The 21,424-nt window shown below is 35.2% G+C and overlaps 3 protein-coding genes and 2 non-coding genes across 8 annotated transcripts in view; 4 read left to right on the top strand and 1 right to left on the bottom strand.

Moving 5' to 3' along the window:
• Positions 1-233: 233 nt before the first annotated feature.
• Positions 234-3,746, top strand: LOC113475134. 2 transcript variants are annotated; one of them, XM_026838797.1, is made up of 11 exons: positions 234-373; positions 431-522; positions 598-674; positions 745-973; positions 1,045-1,169; positions 1,750-1,937; positions 2,037-2,202; positions 2,537-2,666; positions 2,910-3,020; positions 3,459-3,596; positions 3,654-3,746. In XM_026838797.1, the coding sequence occupies exons 1-11, from the start codon at positions 287-289 to the stop codon at positions 3,673-3,675; spliced, it is 1,365 nt and encodes a 454-aa protein (XP_026694598.1). In that variant the 5' UTR covers positions 234-286; the 3' UTR covers positions 3,676-3,746. The 2 variants fall into 2 exon arrangements, with proteins under 2 accessions (XP_026694598.1, XP_026694597.1); XM_026838796.1 differs by having other exon boundaries at positions 1,042-1,169.
• LOC100181862 (dynein heavy chain 3, axonemal) overlaps positions 3,660-21,424 on the top strand; it is a 32,930-nt gene continuing 15,165 nt past the window's right edge. For all 3 annotated transcript variants that reach the window (XM_026838794.1, XM_026838795.1, XM_026838793.1), the window contains exons 1-29: positions 3,660-3,758; positions 4,173-4,303; positions 4,527-4,725; positions 4,791-4,912; positions 4,969-5,050; positions 5,106-5,198; positions 5,258-5,418; positions 5,846-6,053; positions 6,132-6,265; positions 6,325-6,525; positions 6,601-6,796; positions 7,615-7,809; positions 7,896-8,084; positions 8,208-8,336; positions 8,401-8,601; positions 8,718-8,843; positions 8,911-9,083; positions 9,150-9,378; positions 9,618-9,770; positions 10,054-10,192; positions 10,350-10,548; positions 10,710-10,938; positions 16,465-16,606; positions 16,677-16,907; positions 17,198-17,409; positions 17,474-17,641; positions 18,247-18,334; positions 21,054-21,184; positions 21,241-21,341. In XM_026838794.1, coding sequence (XP_026694595.1) covers positions 3,747-3,758; positions 4,173-4,303; positions 4,527-4,725; positions 4,791-4,912; positions 4,969-5,050; positions 5,106-5,198; positions 5,258-5,418; positions 5,846-6,053; positions 6,132-6,265; positions 6,325-6,525; positions 6,601-6,796; positions 7,615-7,809; positions 7,896-8,084; positions 8,208-8,336; positions 8,401-8,601; positions 8,718-8,843; positions 8,911-9,083; positions 9,150-9,378; positions 9,618-9,770; positions 10,054-10,192; positions 10,350-10,548; positions 10,710-10,938; positions 16,465-16,606; positions 16,677-16,907; positions 17,198-17,409; positions 17,474-17,641; positions 18,247-18,334; positions 21,054-21,184; positions 21,241-21,341 — 4,574 coding nt within the window. In that variant the 5' untranslated portion in view covers positions 3,660-3,746. The remainder of the gene's footprint in view (positions 3,759-4,172; positions 4,304-4,526; positions 4,726-4,790; positions 4,913-4,968; positions 5,051-5,105; positions 5,199-5,257; positions 5,419-5,845; positions 6,054-6,131; positions 6,266-6,324; positions 6,526-6,600; positions 6,797-7,614; positions 7,810-7,895; positions 8,085-8,207; positions 8,337-8,400; positions 8,602-8,717; positions 8,844-8,910; positions 9,084-9,149; positions 9,379-9,617; positions 9,771-10,053; positions 10,193-10,349; positions 10,549-10,709; positions 10,939-16,464; positions 16,607-16,676; positions 16,908-17,197; positions 17,410-17,473; positions 17,642-18,246; positions 18,335-21,053; positions 21,185-21,240; positions 21,342-21,424) is intronic.
• mir132-2 (microRNA 132-2) lies at positions 9,437-9,493 on the top strand. Its single transcript, NR_034340.1, has one exon. It is a non-coding gene; the product is annotated as a microRNA 132-2 (primary transcript).
• mir135 (microRNA 135) lies at positions 9,881-9,937 on the top strand. Its single transcript, NR_034332.1, has one exon. It is a non-coding gene; the product is annotated as a microRNA 135 (primary transcript).
• On the bottom strand, positions 11,017-16,457 carry LOC108950348. The gene is made up of 8 exons (XM_018815886.2): positions 15,108-16,457; positions 13,168-13,378; positions 12,717-13,089; positions 12,612-12,649; positions 12,252-12,372; positions 12,130-12,179; positions 11,517-11,698; positions 11,017-11,389 (listed from the first exon to the last, which is right to left on the bottom strand). Exons 1-8 carry the CDS (start codon positions 15,339-15,341, stop codon positions 11,255-11,257), a joined length of 1,344 nt encoding a protein of 447 aa, XP_018671431.1. The 5' UTR covers positions 15,342-16,457; the 3' UTR covers positions 11,017-11,254.

Raw genomic sequence — 21,424 nt, 5'->3', positions numbered from 1 at the left:
GTTTTTTTAAATAATTTCTCTCTCATTTTAAGGTTCTCCCTTCAATCGTTAACAGGTCGAGTTGTTATGTAATACGCATTTAATTGACGTCGAAGTTGTAACCGTAAAGGTCACTCGTATTACAGTTAGTCATAAAGTGATAACAGCTCTAGGAGAAGTTTTGTATAAAAGCAACTTTCGCATTTACTTACGAAAAGGATATATCGGTCACCAAAATGATTTTATTCTTGCTTAATTTCAGATTTTTTGCGCCCAAAGCAATGACAAACTGAATATAGAGTATAATATGAATACTTCTCGTAAGTATGAAGCATGGCAGGGCAGCAGGAGAAGGTCTACAATACAAAATCTTCCATCTCTGGATCGACCACAGGTAGTCATGTGTTTTAACGATGAAACTAACATTTACATTACTAACAAGTACTTGCAGTCGACATTGAGCGGCAAACCAAAGATTATACAACAGGGACCTTGGACGAGCGCGGTTCCAACAAAGGAGGAAAAACATTGCCGAATGATCAGGTATACTGACTTAATGATTATTAGGAATTAACGACGCAATACACTGTTTATAACTCAGTTTAAATTATGTTTCAGTGATTCTATCGGGAATAATTACAGTCCAAAAGCAAGAGAGCTATCGACTATGATTCTGTTTGAAAAGTATCATTTAGGTATTTTTAATATTTGTAACAGTTTTATTATAAATATCGAAATAGAAAGTTTGTTATAAACATGCTGCAGTGACGGAAAAAGAATTGAGAAATAAACGAAGTCGAAAACAACGTGAACACCGTGATTTATGCCCAAAGAACCATCCACTTCCACCATCCCACGCTACTGCCACGTTTAAAGCATGTAATTACACGCCGTTGTTAGAAACTGCCGATATTCAACTTAATGCATCTGCCCGCCAGCCAACATTTAACAAAATACATAGGGAATACAAAGACGGACGAAGTGACCGATCAATGTATGTGTATTGTCATATTGTAATCACAAGGTACTGAATTAATTAATAAAATATACATATGGTCCTAGTAGGTTTACCAAGCTCCACCCAAAGCACACAAGTCGTGCAGCTACTCAAGGTTCTTTGCAATCATCTGTTATTGCCAACCGCGGTGAGAGAATATTTACATCAAACCACGGACATTTTCGATCACATGGTATGTCATTATTTAACTTTTCATTCACATGACATTAAACTTTACAGTATTTAACTTTGTATGTGATTTATTTTTTAGAATCTTTTTAAACGCCGTGGCAAAGTTAGCTTGCGTGCCTCTAACCCAGATGTAATGGGTTCAAGGCTCGACGCTGCTACCATCGTGGGCGTATGTGTCCTTGGTCAAAACACTTAACGGCAATTGCTCCAACCCAGTAGTCACTAATGGGTTGTCCAAATTATGAGCTATACGTAAAAAAATGAAAAAAATAAAATACATGGTGCCACCTAAGCTGGCACGAGGTGTATGAAACAGAATACCCGTGTTATAACGACGTCTTTTTCTGGCCATTCGAAGATAAAGTAAGTTAAATTTATTCATTTAAACAACCTATAGGAAACTAATGAATTGAAGCAATTGTCGGTTAGTAAAGTGTCCTGCTTAAGGACCGATATATGCCCATAAGAATGGTATATTCGAATGTCCAACCCAACTCCATAAACTGGGTCAAATGCGAGCTATCCAATATATAAGCCATGCGCTCATGCACGTTTATATTCCTATTTTGTATTGTTTATAGGGTCAGCGAATAAACGTAAAATGCCGCATTTTGACTTTGAGGTTTCCAACTCCTTTCATTGCAACGGAATTGCCTGGAAACAAAATGAAGAAGTTGCAAACACGAATAGAAATCGCTTCAATTCCGCTTTATTTTCGAACCAAAGGCTTGTCCTATCTGTCAATAAAGTTACGGATGAAGCACAGCAGGTCTGTTTTAGTATATGTTAAAAAAATACAATATATATTTTATAAATAAATAAAAAAAGAACGTTTACGATATTTATTATATAAAAAATAAATATACAGAAAACAGCATTTCGAGAAACTGAAGATAATTTTAGTTCAAACGTAGAAGTTTATGAACATCAAAGCTCAATGTATCATGTCCGGTCTCGATTCCACCGAACACACTTCGATGGAGAACAAGAAACAAACAGTGCGGATAAACAAATTGAAACAAATGATGATGAATGTAAGTTTATTGATGATGAATATGCTTTATCTCCAACGTGCTTTTATTCTAGACCCGTTGTATATGCATCGCATAAACACCATGATGTTTGGGCTATGCTCAAATTTATAAAGTATAAATTAATTGGCAAATATAGCGAAATGGGGTAAAATGGAGCATGTTTGTTTATAATTTTGTTTCATTTGGTAGTAAGTAAAATATTTAAAGAATCTTATAACCGTAGCTCCACGAATCGCGCTAATTGTTTAAAACACGATCGAGAAACATAAGATTTATGTGCCAATAACAGTACCCCATCTTACCTCACAGTACTATCAGTAATGCAATTATTAAGGTTCAAGTGGTAGCAGTGGGACAAGTCGTCAACATACAACATGTAACAGTGGGGTGATGTTGGGTGCCAGTGATGATGACGTCTCTGATGAAGAATCTTCCGCTCCAAGTTCTGATGAAGAAGAACTTCGGTATGGTTGTGTGTTGATGGTTATGTTGGGTTTTATTTATTTATATATTGGTACATGCAACTAAGGGTTCATCGCATACGTTTGTATGCATGGTATTTTTATGTGTTTACGTCATTGATCAAATCGTAGCAATTTCTATCATAATGGAAGAAACTTTGAGTATACCTGTGCTTTTATAAGCGTATTACTTGAACGGCTCATATTTATTAACAATATCAAATAAACAAAACTAATTAAATATAGAACACACGATGAAGCAACCCGGGCAGCCCTTGAGGTAATTTTCCCGCCTTACACGTGCTCGTTTCATGGCATTTCCCGACCTGCGAGCCCAGAAGAAAAGCACGCTGAGCGGTAAGATCAATATTCTGTTCTATTGGGTTTAAGGTCCTAGATAATCTAGGATTTAGTCCTGATTTGGCCAGTTACCCCAACATCCAGGCTGTTTTTTTTAAATGGTGCGAACTATACGATTACCGAGGTTTATACAAACGTAGATGTACAGTAGGGTGGGAGAAGATGGGACACCTTTTAACTCTGTTTTCTCGTCCCATTTATCAGGTTACAATGAACAATCAAACATTTATAAATCTATATCTTCACGACCCCCATAGATCGTTGTTAATTGTTTAAAACACGATCAGGATATCTGGATATTATGTGCTAAAGATGTCCCATCTCCCCCCACCCTACTATATATAATTTAAATGAAGATCTAGGGCAATCGTCGATCGATCTAGGGCAAAAATAATTGTTTACATATACCTCGAATAAAATTGCATAATTTTTCAGATATTTCTCTCTTTTATCGAACTCAATTGACGATTCTATGATTTCTGCAAAACCAAACGAATGGACAGAAAACTCACTTTCTATGATTAAATCTTGCCTTAACTGGGTTGGCCGAATACAGTTGACCAATTACTTAAAGTAAATATGTTTTACAAAGTTTTAAAACAATAGTTAAATTCGTTCATTTTTTTGTAGGAAATTAATATTCTTTATCTGAAGAGCATTAAAAAAGCTGTCCTTGATTATATTTTATTGGATAAAGCAGAACAGGATCGACTTGGATTGGTCATGTTACGGAAGGTAATTAACTTTTATTTTAATACATTATTGTGTACTTTATTTCGTTTTATTCTTTCTTTTTCTGTTGTTACTCTTTTTATTTATCTAAATACCAGTAAATCCATAATACATAATTTTTAAGTATTATTATTTTTATATTTTAAAGCAATTTATACGAATGTATGGTAGGGTGGAGGACATGAAACACCTTTACGTTCTATTTTCTCTTCCCATCTGGTAGTAAACAAACAACATTCAAAAAAGTATAAAATCTTATCTCACGACTCCTATACAGACTGTTGTTAACTGTTTAAAACACGATCGAGATATTTGGATATAATGTACTAAAAGTGTCCTGTCTTCCCCCACAGTAATATACATACGTTGCAATATTTTGTATAAAGTTAAAAACCGAGGAGTTTTCTGCATTTGCAGCCGAAGCAAGCTACCGGTAGGTGGCGATATCCTTGGTATGAATTTTTAAAACGAGCCCGAGGTCAAATAAGAAATCAACTTTTCATAAACCACCCTGTGAACTTGAAGATATTACAAAATTGGAAAGTCAAGTAAGCAGAAATAAAGAATACATAATTGACATTTCGATTTAACCTGGAACAAATGAGAAATATGCTATAACGCAGAATATCGATTTAAATATAACCCTACATCAAAAAATATCAATTTTACGAAAACTGTATTATTAGATTCAGCTTCTAGGTAATGACAAGCGTAAAACTATTAATAAAAGTGACTTCGGTGTGCTTTAACTTAGATTTTACATTGTATCAGGTATGACGACTTTCGCCTTGTGAATATTGATAAACTGTATCCAAGAATGCCGTTCACAATCGAAGAATTCGTCAAAGAATTTCAAATCTCGTGTAATAATGCAGCTGAACATTTACGCGTTGTTTGGTTGCAAGAATGTGCTGATATTGTGCAAGACAACAAACCGGAAGTTGAATCGGCAGCGAGTAATTATGACCAGGTTGAAATGAACTGCTGTTTTTAAATGTCTGGACAAAAATAAACTGTTATAAAAATAAATCACAGGGGAATAGAATGAATGGAATGGACCATTTTTTCGGTTGTCTTTCCACTCTGATGTCAAATATCATCAGAGAACTTGTTCGAAGCTCCATCCATGACGTAATACGTTTGTTTGAACATTACAGGCAAGTTAATTATATTTGACTTACTACAATGCTTATATTTAATAATTATATTACAGATGCGGGAATAAGTACGATGCGAGTTATGAAGAAAGTGGATTTAATCTTCCCACGATGCCACACCCGATTAAATTCTTTATGGTTCGTTATAACAAACGTTTTATTTTTAGTTTTCATTACATCAATAATTTTACAGCTGGCAGATATGGAACACACATCAACGACCTTTAAACCAAGTTTTAAAGAAATTATAAGCAAGATCCATCAGGCTTTAGACAGTATAGTTATTGTGAGTAGTGTGTGTGTTATAATGTTCATTTTTATGTTAACTCGATATTTTTGTTGAAGAGTGTACAACAACTACCTAAAGTCGAACAACTACTATTTCAACCAGTAAAAACTCTCGAAGTATCTTATATTTCATCTGTACAAGTTGATGATGAGATTGTCCGAGTCGCTAAACAACGTATAAATGACATCGCGCAAATTAATTGCCACGGCCCCATCAGGTGACTGTCAATATTATGGTAGAATAGGGTAAGATAGGACACTTTTATACTGTAATCTCGTCCCAATTAATAAAGAACATTTACAGAATTTACGCGACTCTAAAAGAACGTTGTTAATTATTATAAAAACACAACTGGGAAATACGAGAAACTGACAATGTCATATCGTGCCTAATTATACTATATGTAGTAGGGTGGGGGAGATGGGTCATATTTTTATTCTGTTTTTCCGTTCCATTTGGTGGTAAACAAAGAACATTCAGAGAATTATAAAACCGTATCCTCGCGACTTTAATATAGACCTTTGGTAATTGTTTAAAACACGATTAGGTTATTTGGATATCATGTGTTCCGTCTTCCCCCACCCTATAACTATAATGATAGTTTATAAAAACTTGTTGCCACCTTTTTAATTTTTTATTTGCAGATATCGCGCCGTATATGAACCAACCTACAATCATTTGTTAAAATCACAAACTGATAGCAAAGTAGCGAGTTTTTTGGAAAGAGAGCCCCCGCTACGAAGTTATGTCAAAGAGTTGGAAAAACTGCGTTCAATGTCGAGCAGCATCGGAAGTTTACCTGTTTACATCCCGATGCATCTTTTCCTTCTCGACTGCAAAGAATTAAATCAGGTATAAACATATTATATTAAGTACATAGTAGTCTAAAAGAACGCTCGATTTAATCAACCGATTCACATTTGTCTACAGTGGTTACTTAACAGAAGCCATCACCTACAAACAATGATGATAAACACAGTTGTAAATATATCACGTCGATTTAACCGTTCAATATGTTCCACATATGATGGAATAGTGAAACGAATTACATCCCACGTTATAAGGTAAATACAGGGAAAATATACTTTCTTTACCAGATTGAAATAATATAATCTTTTTACAGCACTGTTGGTCTGGTGGAATTGCAAGAATACGTGGATGGCTTAGCTTTAACAGAAATGGTGAAGATGAAAGAAAAGCTCGACGTTGCATCGAGCAATCTTCTCTTTCTCATGGAATATGCGATTTTATCAAAAGAAGATGTGTTGCTTAATGATAATACGTTTTCATGGCCTGAACGAATTATTCCTATTATACGGAACAGGTATTAAAAAAATCGATTGCACAATAATTTAAGAGGTCAAAAAACTTTCGATTAAACACGGACTCTTATTTAAAGTGAACAGCGCTTGCAGAAAGAACATGATTTAAAGGTGAGCAAGTTAAACACATGGCAGCGTGGATTGGAAACACGAATTCAGGATGTCGCTGAAATTGTTCGGGATTTTCAACGGAAGGAAAGAATGGGAGAAGCACAACGTTATGTGGATGCTTTAAATAAAATTCAAGAAAAAATCACAGGATTTATTGAAGAGGTATAATTTAAACATTCATATGTTTGGGAACTTATATAATAACAAATATAATAGAGTGGGGTAAGACGGGACCCTTTAAGGCTATATTGCCTAATATTTACAGAATCAAAACATATATGATTTGGTTTAGGGCGATACCACGAATTAGTACTATCATACCTTTATTGATTGACAACAGCAACTCAAAGAAATATATATTGAAACACACCAGGAGTTTTTAACGTTTCGCACACCAGGTGTAGTCATAGAATTTCGAAAACTGGCCTGGTAAGACGGGACAGTTTAAAATCGGTGTTAATTTTGATTTAAAAAAAGAGAATTCTTTATTAGGAATACACGCAAATAACTAATACAAATAATAATATTGTACGCTTTGAAAATTAAATTTAAACATTCATTTTCTTTCCAACTGCTATAGTAGGGTGGGGGAAGATGGGACACCTTTGACACATAATAACTAAATATCCTGATCGTGTTTTAAACAATTAACAACGGTCTATGGGAGCCGTGAGGATAAAGTTTTATAAAAAAATCGTTAAATGTTTGTTTACTACCCAATTGGAAAAGAAAATAGATTGAAAGGTGTCCCATCTTCCTCCACCCTACTATATAGTGTTTAACAACTTACCTATTATTGTAGAAACAATTGGCATTAGTGAGAATACTGTCGATAAATACTACAACTTTTTTTTGTTTTTATTTAAATGGGTTCCTGAAAAAACTAAAAATAAGTTTCGTATCGCTCCGAGTTCCGTCTTTCCAACCCTGCTTTATATATAGCTCTCGTTACATCTGTTTAGCCAAGATTTTATTTTCAGAAGCAACAAATAAACAAAGAAGAAATTTTGCTAGACGTCGGACACGTCAGTCCGTATCCTCAAATACAAGAACTTATTGTTAAAAAGGAACCATTTGAAAAGCTCTGGAAAAACGTTGTTGCGTTTAATAGCATGCATGATAAGTGGCTGAATGGTCCATTACTTGAAGTAAATGCAGAAGTCGTCGACGAAACGGTGAGTTTGAGACGCATTTATAAAATCCGCATGTCGTTTCGGCACTTCTCATATTGATTTACATTTTTTATCTTTGAGTTCTGTAGATACAAGATCTGTGGAAAACAAGTTACAAGTTAACGAAACGATTTCAACATCCCGATCTCATGGGTCCATTAAAAGCAGCTGCGACAATTAAAAACAAACTTGAAAAATTTCGATTAAACATGCCGATCATAAATGCAATGTGCAACCCTGGTATCAAGACGAGGCATTGGGAATTAATGTCGGAACGGGTATGATATAAATACAGTTATGCATTAAATTTAAATATTTAGCGAGCGATTATTATGCGTAAGATTGTACTATTTTTAACTTTTACATAGTAAATGATTTTGAATTTCATCAAAATTTGTTAGATCGGATTCGACATGGCTCCCAAACCCAACACTCCATTAAGCGAAATTCTTAAATTAAAGTTGGAACGCCATCTTGATGATCTTACTCATATAAGTAACCAAGCGAGAAAAGAATATGCTTTGGAAAAGGTATAAGTAAAATATATGTTTGTTCAGCTTTTACTAAACGTTTATGTGTTTATATTTGAAATAGGCTTTGACAAGAATGAAGAAGGATTGGGACACAGTGGATTTCGTGCTTGTACCGTACAGGGATTCAAATCTTAAAATCCTTTCTTCCGTTGATGATATTCAAATGCTTTTAGACGACCATATCGTGAAAACTCACACAATGAAAGGATCGCCTTTCATCGAGCCGTTCGTTGATGAAATTGCATCATGGGAGAATGCTCTGGTAATTAACATATGAAGATTAAATTGCAAGATTTAATAGCTCATGTTATGAATAAATGTAACATTTTTATCCCCACGCGACATAGTAGCGACAGTCGTTATAACAACTTTTTACAGCAAAAAGCCCGAGACATCATTGAAAGTTGGCTTGTAGTTCAATCAGCATGGTTGTATTTGGAACCTATATTTGGATCTGAAGACATTCGCAATCAAATACCTGTGCAAGGGAAACTTTTTACACAAGTAAACATATTGCAGATGTTATTTTTATAAGCTTCTATGCCGTCTTTACAAGTTTCATTCGTATTAGGTCGACACGGATTACAAAGAAATAATGACCCGCGCAGCAAAGAACACAAAAGCTATGGTTGTACTTTCTGAACAGGGAATGTTAAAAAAACTTCAAAGCTCCGAATCTCTATTGGAAAATATACAAAACGGACTAAACGAATATTTAGAAAAGAAAAGAATTTACTTTCCAAGGTTACAACAATTTTCTTCTATTTGTACCATGTGTTTAATATCCTAACAATAACTTTTTTTCTAAAGATTTTTCTTTCTGTCCAACGATGAACTGTTAGAAATATTGTCAGAAACACGAGATCCACTCAGAGTGCAACCTCATCTCAAGAAATGTTTTGAAGGAATTGCGTGTTTGGTTTTCACTGACAGCAAGCGTATTGTTGCAATGCAATCAGCCGAAGGGGAGCAAGTGGAACTTGTTCATCCGATTATCCCTTGCGAGGCAGGTGGCCTTGTGGAAAAATGGCTCTTACAGGTTAGAAGCTTGAGTTTTCAATCAAAGTGTTATTTATCCAGTAATGCTCTGTTCTAGCTATGGCTTTTACATTCCTGTGTGTATATTAATGCAGTACACACAGTATGTTGCCATGCCTGGAGGTTGGCACTTTCAACGAATCTGATATAAATAACACGTAGTTCATGTAACCAATGTATACATGGTTATGTAATCATAATACAGCCTGAACTATTTACGTAAATAGCATGATTTTACAGGTTGAACAAGGAATGAAACTTAGTATTAACGAATCGATGTCACGAGCGGTCGATGCGTTTCCAAAAATGCCGTTTAAACACTGGTGTTTGCGATGGCCTGGTCAAATTGTTTTAGCTACAAGCATAATATATTGGACCGCCGAAGTTACACAGGTAAATATGTTTGCTCAAATCTGCGCAATACACGACATGATGATTTTACAAATCAAAGAAAAGGATAACAAAAACACGCATCTTTACCAGTATTGGGTGTTTAGGCTCTTTATGGCTTTCTTTTCCTGTGTGACGTCATATCTCTCACAGTAAAGTAAGCCATTATCAGCTGGACCCACAGTCAGCGGTAAGATCTACTTTTTGTATATAATGTTAAATATACTGAGCGTATTTGTGTGCGACATAAAAAAGTTGTAATGTTTGATTTATATTCGTTATGCAGGCTATAAAAGAAGGAGGTTTGGAAAAATACTTAAGTGTTTGCAGAAGTCACATCGATGATATAATTCAGTTGGTTCGTGGTTCGCTCAGTAATATGGATCGAGTCACTCTGGGTGCTTTAGTGACTATAGATGTGCACGGTAATTTCTATTGTACATATACGGTAACATTACACCGCATTATATTCCGTACCACAACCTTATCATACACATTATCTTAAGACAAATGCAGTAGAATCATTAAAACTAAACAACAAAGCTTAAAAAGGCGCGTGATGTTGAACTTGTTGCATTTTAGCCCGAGATGTTGTTGCCCAATTATCCGAAGACAATGTAAGTGACGTTCGTGATTTTCAATGGATTTCGCAAATGAGATATTACTGGGAAAATTCGGCTGTTATTGTCAGAATGATTTCTACAACTGTCCCGTATGATTACGAATATCTTGGCAATACTGGACGACTGGTCATAACTCCACTAACTGAACGTTGTTACCGGTTAGTTCTTCAATATTTATCTTTTTAAGCAAGTAACAAATTGGTTTTACAGATCGATTTGTAATCTATGTTTATTATATTTCCCAACAATATAACAAACTTGTGTAAGCTCGAAACACGATTTATTTACAATTAAGCGCGAAAAATATTTCAATAATTAGGACATTGATGGGTGCACTGCAATTAAACCTGGGTGGGGCTCCGGAAGGTCCAGCTGGGACGGGTAAAACTGAGACTTGCAAAGATTTGGCCAAAGCTGTAGCTAAGCAATGCGTTGTATTCAACTGTTCAGATGGTTTAGATTACAAAGCCATGGGGAAGTTTTTCAAGGGATTAGCGCAATCTGGTGCATGGGCATGCTTTGATGAATTTAACCGTATCGATCTGGAGGTTAGTTGTCCTAATATTACCAATAACCATGTTTAGGAGTTTTACTTATAACGTGTGCAATGTGTGCGCGTGCGGCGCATGCAAGTACTCCAGTCATGCGCGATTTAAAATTAAGTCAGGCGCGATGTAAAATTATTAAACAGATAATCAAAGACAATGTTGCAAGTGTTTGCTATTACAGTAAACATCTAAAGAAATATGGTTCAACTATATCGCGCTGAATTTCGTTTTAAACAAACTTAAAAAAAAGTTTTTTTTTTATGAAAGTTTAATTGCTTGGCTTGGTGGGAAATTTGTTTGCTTGAATTAATTTTGCTCACAATGTTATTTTATTGTGGCGAATACGACTGGTTCTCGGCACGGGTGAAGGTCTTGACGTAAAACGTTGTTTTGGGATGTTGTTTAAACTATCGTAAGCAGAATCGGAGCCTTCTGGTGTAGTATTGTTCACCTATAGAAGTAAATAGCAACTTATACATTTCACTTGTCCCGACGTAGTCAAATGTTCCGACATAGTCAGAATTGGATATTTCTAAAGTGTTTACTAACTCTGGGTATTTCAGTCAATAAAATCTTACCTCAGTTTTAACTGCATATATGTCGGGTATACTTGGAAACACGTTTGGCACGTCGTATTGTTTATCCATATCTGTGGGGACTTGTTTCAAAGTTCTTCTTGTCTTCTTGCTTTTCCGAACCTTGCGGGTTCTTTCACGCTTTATATTCGGGTTTCCTTCCTTTTCATCGTTCGACTCAGATTCTTTATAATAATTAGTGTGATTAAAACATTTACTATTTCTCCCCTTCATTTGGTGCATAAGCAGAATACGTGGTTTTATACAACAAGCTGTCACTTTGTGACATTAAATCGCTTGACTACTTTATTTATAGTAGGATGGGAAAGATGGGACACCTTTAGGACATAATATCCAAATATCTTGATTGTGTTTTAAACAATTAACAAAGGCCTATGGGAGTCGTGAGGGGCACAGTTTTATAATTCTTTGAATTTTCTTTGTTTACTACTGATTAAGACGAGAATATAGAACTAAAAGTGTCCCATCTTCCCCCGCCCTATCATATATTATCTACCGCAGTTACACACAAAATGTGTAGGTTCGTGTTTAAGGTTTTACGACTTTTATTAAATTTAAATTTTTCTTTGTGATGTTTGACCCAGAAGTTTCTTACCCCACGATTCAGAATCAGTTGCTGAAGATGCGACTAGGTTGTCGCCTTTGCTGAAAAAAAATGAATATGAAGATTATCGTATAACGAATTACATAAATAACGTCGGGTAATTATTTTCTTACCCATATAGTTCAACACTTGGTATCCAATCGGGTTCCGGTATTGATTTTCGAAGGCTATGCATTGTGATGTAAGATATCACATCATTATCTATAACCACTCCACCACTTTCACAATCTGTTGCTATAAATGTAAATTACGATTATTACTTTTATCTTTGTAAAACAGCATTTGAAAGTTCACACCTATAGATAATGTGAAGATACAAAACGAATAATATTTTCCTTAATACCACTTTAAATAACTTAATTTAGGTTAACACTGGTCATTAAATAAACTGCCTTCATTATTAGCAAGAAATTATTATTCTAATAACACATTAGCGAGTATTATAGCCCGCATATACCCTGTGTGCACATTACCGTTTGTACCACTTTCCAATGTTTCCTTTTCACTCTTCCTATAAATTATAAAACTAATTAGTGTTAGTTATTCTAATCAGTACAAATCTTAATAATATTCATCACCTGTTTTGATCAAAATCGTGTGGACTGGTTTTGAGTGGTTCAGGTTTTGTTTCATGTGACGATAGTGAACCGTGTTCATTTGTTAGAACAGTATCAAACTGTTTTGTTTTGTGTGGTTGAGGTTTGCTTGGTTTGCGTTTTGAACATATTATGCAAACTACAATTACCACTACAATTAATAAGAAAGCTGCACCACAGCCTATTATAATGTATATATACATGGGTAGACTATCACTTAAGGGACTTGGTTTGATTGTTGTTGTATAATTGTTTCCCGGGCATTCATGAGTATTGCAGGTGACCACATTTACTAACTGTGTCGTCTTATCGCCGTTTGTTCCTTGACAATTGTATGAACTCTTCGTAATGTTTCCTTGCATGGAACAAAACAAAATGTTAGCCATTATGCCTGTTCGTTATTTATGTCTGTTAACATAATATATAGACATACCGTTCTTGTCAAAGCATCTTCTAGTTTTTATTTGAGCTCCGCCGCCGCAGTTGGCATTACAACTTGTTGAATTTATCTCAAGCCATATTCCAGAACAGTTTTGGTTATAACAGCGCGATTTAGCAACTTTAATAGTGCTATTCGATACAGAACATGTGTAATTTGCCTCAATTGTGGCATCGTAGCAATTCCCACTACATTGTTGGTTGATCTGTAACAAGGTTAAAATCAGATTGCGTGGGAAAAACTGTCTTGGGATTGGACGTACCTACTAACTTTGGGGCGTACGTATTTTGAACAAAGGAGTTCTTAACCCTGTATTTTTTTAATATTACGCAAAACGTTCACTGTTATATAGTAGGGTAGGGGAAGACGGGATTTGGCAAATAGGACGGTTTGTTTTTTAAATTCCGCCTATAGGTGCCCGTTTGAGGACAGAAAAAACAAATGTTACAGTTACAGTATAAATCGAAAGCCTTTTCACGGCCCAACAAAGCGCTCAGCAAAGACCGTCACTAATGTTTTAAAATTCGATGTTGAACGAATACATCATGGTGGGGGAGAACGGGACATCTTTAGCAGATTATATTTCAACAGCGTGATCCTGTTGTATTCAATTAACAACGGTCGATTTAAGCCGTGTGGATACATTTTGTAACTGTTCTTCGTTTACTACCAAATCGGACCACCTTAAGGACATAATGTCCAAATATCTTGATTGTGTTTTAAACAATTAACAATGGTCTATGGGAGTCGTGAGGGAACAGTTTCATAATTCTTTGAAATTTCTTCGTTTACTACTAAATAAGACGAGAATATAGAATGAAAAGATCCTATCTTCCACCACCCTACTATATATAAATATACTTGGACGGGAGAAGATGGCACACTTTTGTAGACGAGACTTTTTTCATTTTTTTACAGACCCACATTTAATGATAATCAAAAAAATAATGTTACAGAATTATTCGATATAGTATTATTACGACTTTATAAAATGCGTGTCAAACCGGATTACTGCAAAATAGTAAGTTGCTATTTTTAAGTGCTCGTTAAATCATAGTAAAGACCTGTACTATCCTTGAGAAAAATGGACAGAGGTCAACATGTCCTAAATTAAAAATTAAAACAGCAAAAGAATACCCTCGGTGGGTTAACTACAAGGTACAGGAAACTATGAATACATAAATTCCCAATTGTGTTGTCCACTCTTCCCCACATTGTATTGTGTGGGCCTATAGTTTTATTGTAAAATTTTGATGGATTTATTTTTCGTTCAATATTTGTTTCCCCCAAAAAAGGTTGAAATTTAATCACTATCTAAAGATAGTTTATGAGGGGTAGCCTGTGCAAAATGTGAAATAGTAATACCAAAGTTGTTCGGATTCTAACAATACCCATTATCGTTCGAACAATGGCAATTCTTTACATAATAATACAATGCGGATAACATGATAAAAACTAAAGCAGTAGAGAAAGAAAAAAATGTTTAAACTAGATTTTCAAAGCGTACAGTATTATTTCGTGGTATTTACATTTACGCGTTTCCCTATTAATGAATTATTTTATTAATCAAAAATAACAATGATTTTAAACTGTCCCGTCTTACTCCATGTCCCGTATTACCCCAATAGAGACAATCATCCAAACATAATTTTATTTCGGCGGAGATACATACTTTAACTATATTCGACTTTTCGGTAATGACGACAGTGTCTAGATAAACGAAGCTGCTTATAAGAATCTGTTAAACAACTTGCGCGTTATAGGAAGCAGTACGGTTTCTCTATATAGTAGGCCGAAGAAGTAATATAGGGTAAACATGTTTACATCGCTTCTTAGACACCTTTATAGCCGGCTAAACAGTATATTTATGACCTCTTTGGAGTAATATTAAAGTATAGATAGTTTTAACTGGATTTTAAATGCTTTGTACATACCGCTGAAAATATCCAATGTGCCTCATCTGGACATGTACCACCAAAGAACGTTTCTATAAATGTTTCATTGGGTTTGGCACATTTTATTCCTGTTTCTTTGTTACCTTCGATATTACATTCAAGAAATCTTTGAAGACAGTCTACTCCACAGTTGACATAGTGATTCGTAAAGTTTGCAGCGAGAGAACAATGTATTACAACTAAACTCACAACCACAGCAAGAAACGTTTTCATCTTTGAATATTTAGCAATTTACCAAGACTTTCTGCAGATAAATTTCTCTGATACGCTTGTCTCGCTTTTTGAAAGACTAATTGTTTTGTCAAAGGCCGGAATACGACTCATGTATTACGCATTACTATTTCTAATTCCAATTGTTACGTATTAAGAAATGCATGATTAAACGATAACCATATTTGTACATAATCTCCTATCCACGCTATTACACACATGTTATGTGATTTTGTCGGAATGGTCCAATGAAAAAAATAAACTCATGAGACCTGATCGACTATTTGCTGTGTATATATATAATATCCCCTGGTGTATTTATATTGTAAATGTGTGCACGCATAAGATTAAAGAGGTACAGTACTGTGGGGTAAAATGGGAAACCGTTATCACCTGAATCCAACATTTCCGCATGATGTTTTCTTTAACAATCAACTTACTTATTTTTTTGATATTCCGACTCTAACGCACCCAGTTACTGTATATTTAGATGTTATAGAAACTTATTTCATTTATGTACAAAGGTGATATCATCCGGTTACTCCGTTGATCCGTGACGTAGTTATATTTTCGTATAGTGATTCGTGTTTTAATTACAAGTGGCATATGCTTATGTGTCATAAGGCAAGTCGCAGCCGCGTCTCGGTAAGGTTGTTATATCAGTATCATCACGCGGCGCATGCGGTTAATAACGCAAACTTGTTATATAGTAGGGTGGGGGGCGGGGAGATGGGACACATTTTCAACCTGCCAAAGGTGTCCCATTTCCCCCACCCTACTATATCATCACGCGGCACATGCGTTTAATAATGGAAACTAAACTCTCCCTGCGATAACAGCATATAAAATACTCTGATTTAATTTTCAAGCGATGTATGCTGCCATCGCATTGTAATGTCGTGTGTTTCAACATACATGTACGATATTGAGAATAGACAACATCGTTATGAATAAAATTACCAATACTACGTGTATTGCGAAGGAACATGATGTTTGGCTCACGCCGCGCATAATATATTATGACCTACAATTCATCGACCACGAGTAATAAAAAAGAGTAATACCTGGCTAAAATGGTTTTGTAGTTTCGAACATTAAACTTCTAATACAATTAGTTTGTTAACAGGTTCTCTCAGTTGTCGCACAACAAATACAAACCATTCAACGAGCTGTTGCTGATCAAGTTAGTGAATTTGTGTTTGAAGGAACCGAAATTTCGTTGGATCCGTCTTGCACTATATTTATCACTATGAATCCTGGGTATGCAGGTAAGCTATTGTAACAAGCAACAAAAAACTTACGTGTAACGTGTCGATTTTTATTCATTGTGAACTTTAGGAAGGGCCGAACTGCCGGACAATCTAAAAGTTCTTTTTCGCACGGTCGCGATGATGGTTCCGGATTACGCACTGATTGCTGAAATCTCACTTTACTCGATGGGTTTCTTGGCGGCCCGAACACTGGCAACTAAAATAGTGGCAACTTACCGACTGTGTTCGGAACAACTTTCATCACAGCATCATTATGATTACGGAATGCGAGCTGTAAAATCAGTACTAACTACTGCAGGTTAATTATATATATAGGGCTGGGGAAGATGGAACACCTTTCGATTCTTTATCGGCCCAGTTGATAATAAATAAAGAATATTCAAAAACTATATAACAACATCCTCCCGACACCCGTAGACCGTTGTTAATTGTTTAAAACACGATCAGAACTTTAGGACATTGTGTGCTGAATGTGTCCCGTCTTCCCCCATCCTACTATATATTAAAAAATATCGGGCTATTCTAATAGCCTACGATACTGTGAACAAAAGCTGATGACAAATAACGTATTATTATGTGGTTTACTAGGCAATCTGAAATTGACGCATATTGATCATCGAGAGGACGAACTGATGTTGAAAGCCATCACTGATGTCAATCTTCCTAAATTTCTCTCACATGACATTCCTCTCTTCCATGGTATAATTTCCGACTTGTTTCCTGGTGTAAAACTTTTAAAACACGAACACGGGATACTGGACAAAGCGATACGGAGAAATGTTACTGCAATGAATTTACAAGTAACTTGTGTTAGCTCGTGATTTATCTTTCATCAGTTTTCTAAACGTCGGTTAATAATTGCAGCCCAACCCGTGGTTCATAGAAAAAGTTTTCCAGCTGTATGAGATGATGAAAGTTCGACATGGTTACATGGTGGTGGGTAAGGCACTGGCGGGAAAGACGAGTGCATATCGTGTGCTCAATGCAGCTCTTGGTGAGATTTCTGTCCTGGATGAGGTGGACGAACATGCCGTAAGTACTTAATAACCAATTCATGAAATTAATTGTTATTAAAGCCTAACCATCACCGAATCCTGGACGATATAGTAGGGTGGGAGAAGCCGTGATTCGGGTAAAGACGGAACTTTTTGTAAATCTACTTTTACTGTTACCCATTTGATGATGGACAAAATAAGAAATGTTACAATATTATTCGACAGTATTCCCACGGCCCAACAAAGTGCGCGGCGATTTAGGCGATTACTGCATTTTTTGAGACTGGAAGTTTTGGGCAAAATGTGCTTAAGGGTCTCGTTTAACCCTATCTACTATATAGTAATGTTATTTATAATTTCCCGTAAAGTCACTAGAACTCGGTTGAGTGCGCAACCAGCATCTGTGTAGAAATGGCGGGAAGTGCAATATAAATCATATATACCTCTTATAATGTAAAATGTTTTTCAAGGTGTCACAGAATGAAATTCGTGATTATTGCGCCATTTCCCATTGCCTAATATACATGAATAAGCACTTGACAAAGAAGTTCCAGTCACGTTACGAAATAAATTATAAACTTTCAATAACAAAACGGCGCTGGTTTCACGTGTACAATATATATATAATATATGTATGTATAGGTTCAAATCAAGGTTATTAATCCGAAGGCTGTAACGATGGCTCAGTTATACGGAAGCTTCGATCCGGTGTCTCATGAATGGTCGGACGGTAAGTTAACTAATGATTGTACGCAACGCAGCACAATGCCTTTAGCATTTGCTGGTTGGCTTAAAATGTTTATTAGGCCGCATTGATACTCACTGTATAAGGTTTGGTAAAATTCGAGTGTTTAAGCACCAAAAAATGTCAAGTGTGCATGCCGACCTGCAACCGAGAGGTAAAGGGTTCAAGGCTCGTCGGTGCTATATCATTGTGCGCGCATGTGCTCTTGGGCAAGACACTTAACCGCAATTGCTTCAACCCAGTGGTCACTAATGGGTTGCAGAAATTATCAGCCATTCATGAAAAAATAAAAATATCCAAAAATATTATGATTCACAAAGTAACATGCACGGTAGCTCGTAAATGGCACGAGGTGTATGGACACCCGTGTTATAACGACTTTCGTTCCGAACACGCAAGGATAAAGTAAGTTGCATTTATCCATTCATTCAACCAGAGCTATTTTGTATTTATATGCGGACTCCCCGGTCATGCGCATATACCTATAGATTGATGTTGCCGAGAAGTTTATATAAACTGATTTTCGTGAAACAGTTTGTCTTATTTCTAACAGGTAAACGTAATGTTTCCGACACGGAACAGAAAGACAGATGATGTATACCTAGTTTTGTCAATGTATGTAGTTTAGTTAAAATCCTCAAACAGCTAGGGGCAGCACCGCTTCTAAATTCCCCAAGATTGCACCAGACAGTTAATACAGTGTTTGTCTTACGAGATGTATTTTATTCTATACCAACAAAAAGATCAAAGTTTGTATAAAGATAGAGTTGCTTTAATGTGACCTAAAGGTACCATTCACATTTATAGGTAACAAGCTATTTAAATTAGAAGTTTAATTAAAAAGAAATAAAAAAAGTGGAAATTTAAAATAAATATAGTTTTGTGGAATCAGCCAAGCCAGAATGGCAAAGCTGTTTTTACTGCGGCAAGTTATTATTTTGGTTGATGAAAAATATAAACATATAACCAAATAATGCCATTCTTATGTGTTTTTAGTGCGTCTGGGTTCGCTGCTAGGGGTTCTTCAACCCAGGGGTAGCTTATAGGTTATCTAAAAACATCAGCAATTCACTACAAAAATAGCAAATCTCCTCCAAATGAAACTTATTAATTAAATTGGGTGGTAACTTAAAGGCAGGCCTCTATACAGGTCGTTGATGTATGAAACAGAACACCATATTAGAATTCCTGCTAATACATAAAAGATAAACCAAGATTCAAAAAAAAAAAAAATATTAAAATCAAACATATAAGGATACGTAATTGTCATTCATTTAGTTAAGTTTATGCTGTGAGAACTAGTGCTTCACTGAAGTGGAATTGGATCAGAACTATTGTATTTAGCTAGCATTTATACAAGAAAATAGATACTGCAACTTGTTTGCATTTTCTGGTTTAATGTTTTATAACATACTATTACTTATGTTGCTTAATAGTAGACAATTTCAGGTATTTATTTCTTATTGAAAATAAAATTGCCATAATAAAAGTCTATAAAGCTTTAACTTTATTTTTACCGTTCCTCGACTGGAATGCAGGTAAAACAAGTGACCTTTTATTATAATTATTGTTTAATAATATGTCAAGCAACAACGTTTGTAAGTCAGTTTTAAAAAAGTCTATAAAACAAAATTAAAAAAAAAAAATTTTATAATTAACATTTAGATGCAGTAATGTACGGGCTGTGTCCTTATGCACACTTCTCTTACAATTAAGATATTGTTTAATTAATTTATATTGTATTGTCTGTAGGGTGTAACGGTCACGCGTTTTATAAAAAATTTCTTTCTTTGTATAATAAGCGTGTTTTAACAACTATTGTTTTACCGTTACTACCTGTCTTTTTGCTTTGGAAAATCCCTTATTCTTCGTTATTGTGACCCAAGAAACACAATAACTTTCATTTATTATTGACGAGTTGAATGATATGATAGATAATCATTTCTATTTCCATTATAAATATTGTTTCGGTGTGATATTTTGGGGTTTAAAATTATAGTAGATAGTCCAACTTTACCATATACACTTGTTTAAATGAACTGTAATATGCTACAATATGAAATATTGCATTTACTGTTTTTAATTTATTTGGTAAAGTGATACCATGTACTGTAGAATGTTCGAATAAACTAATTTTATACATATCGGGATTTCAGTTCATTGTTGAATCCTCTAAAATGTGTCTCATTACAGCTATGTGAGCATGTTTACATACATCTTGCAATAACAGTTTTGGGTGGACTGTAAAAAATTTATAACTTTTGCAAAAGGGTACAATTTATCTTCAGTTTACGACCCTAATGATCGTAATTTTCGAAAAGCGGGGTCATGGCAGTCAGTAGGCACATAACACATACTTATAAACCTTGTGCTCGCTTACGAATTACCACATATTAAGTAACTTTGTGTTTGGCTGGGATTATTTTTAATGTCTGCCTGACAATCCATGAAGGACCACTTTTGATTAAAAGCAAATGTTTTGCACATTGACATATGATTACAGAGTCACAGTAATAGCATTCTCAAGCATCCAATATCATCTGGGCTAAAGGCAGAAACTAACTAATGTGCCAGAGTACTCAACTTCTCATCAGTTCCTTTTATTTTGTTTTTATGCGCCACATTTTTATCTTTTATGTTTTTAATTATTGTTGTTAAATTTACTAACCAACAAAATGACCACTAACTATTAAATCTTACTTAGGTGTTCTTGCAACAACTTTCCGAGCACATGCGAATAGCACGGATGAAAACAGAAAGTGGTTGATATTTGATGGTCCAGTTGATGCTGTGTGGGTGGAAAACTTAAACACTGTACTTGATGATAACAAAAAGGTTGGGTGACGGCAAATTATGTTTGTGTTTTTTGATCGTTTAAATTTTATTTTTAGCTTTGTCTGATGAGTGGTGAAATAATTGCAATGGATTCTAGGCAAAATATGATGTTTGAGGTAGAAAACTTGGAACAAGCTTCTCCAGCAACTGTCAGCAGGTAAAGTCTATAAAATGAGGGTTTAAATTGCTACGCTTGGTTTTTTGTTCCCCTTTCTATGGTAGTGTGGCAGGAAAATTGAA

The sequence above is a fragment of the Ciona intestinalis genome, unplaced genomic scaffold, assembly GCF_000224145.3.
Source record: "Ciona intestinalis unplaced genomic scaffold, KH HT000116.2, whole genome shotgun sequence".
Classification (NCBI taxonomy): Eukaryota; Metazoa; Chordata; class Ascidiacea; order Phlebobranchia; family Cionidae; genus Ciona; species Ciona intestinalis.
The sequence above is the reverse complement of the archived record's forward strand: the minus strand, read 5'-3'. Positions and strand labels throughout refer to the sequence as shown.

Coding starts and splice junctions, on each gene's coding strand:
- LOC113475134 (XM_026838796.1), top strand. CDS start 287: ATGAATACTTCTCGTAAGTATGAAGCATGGCAGGGCAGCAGGAGAAGG. Junction 1,170..1,749: donor CGGACATTTTCGATCACATG/GTATGTCATTAT, acceptor TATTGTTTATAG/GGTCAGCGAATAAACGTAAA. Junction 2,667..2,909: donor TCTGATGAAGAAGAACTTCG/GTATGGTTGTGT, acceptor AATTAAATATAG/AACACACGATGAAGCAACCC.
- LOC108950348 (XM_018815886.2), bottom strand. CDS start 15,341: ATGAAAACGTTTCTTGCTGTGGTTGTGAGTTTAGTTGTAATACATTGT. Junction 12,180..12,251: donor CCAAGTGTTGAACTATATGG/GTAAGAAAATAA, acceptor ATTTTTTTTCAG/CAAAGGCGACAACCTAGTCG. Junction 11,390..11,516: donor TATATGCAGTTAAAACTGAG/GTAAGATTTTAT, acceptor TTACTTCTATAG/GTGAACAATACTACACCAGA.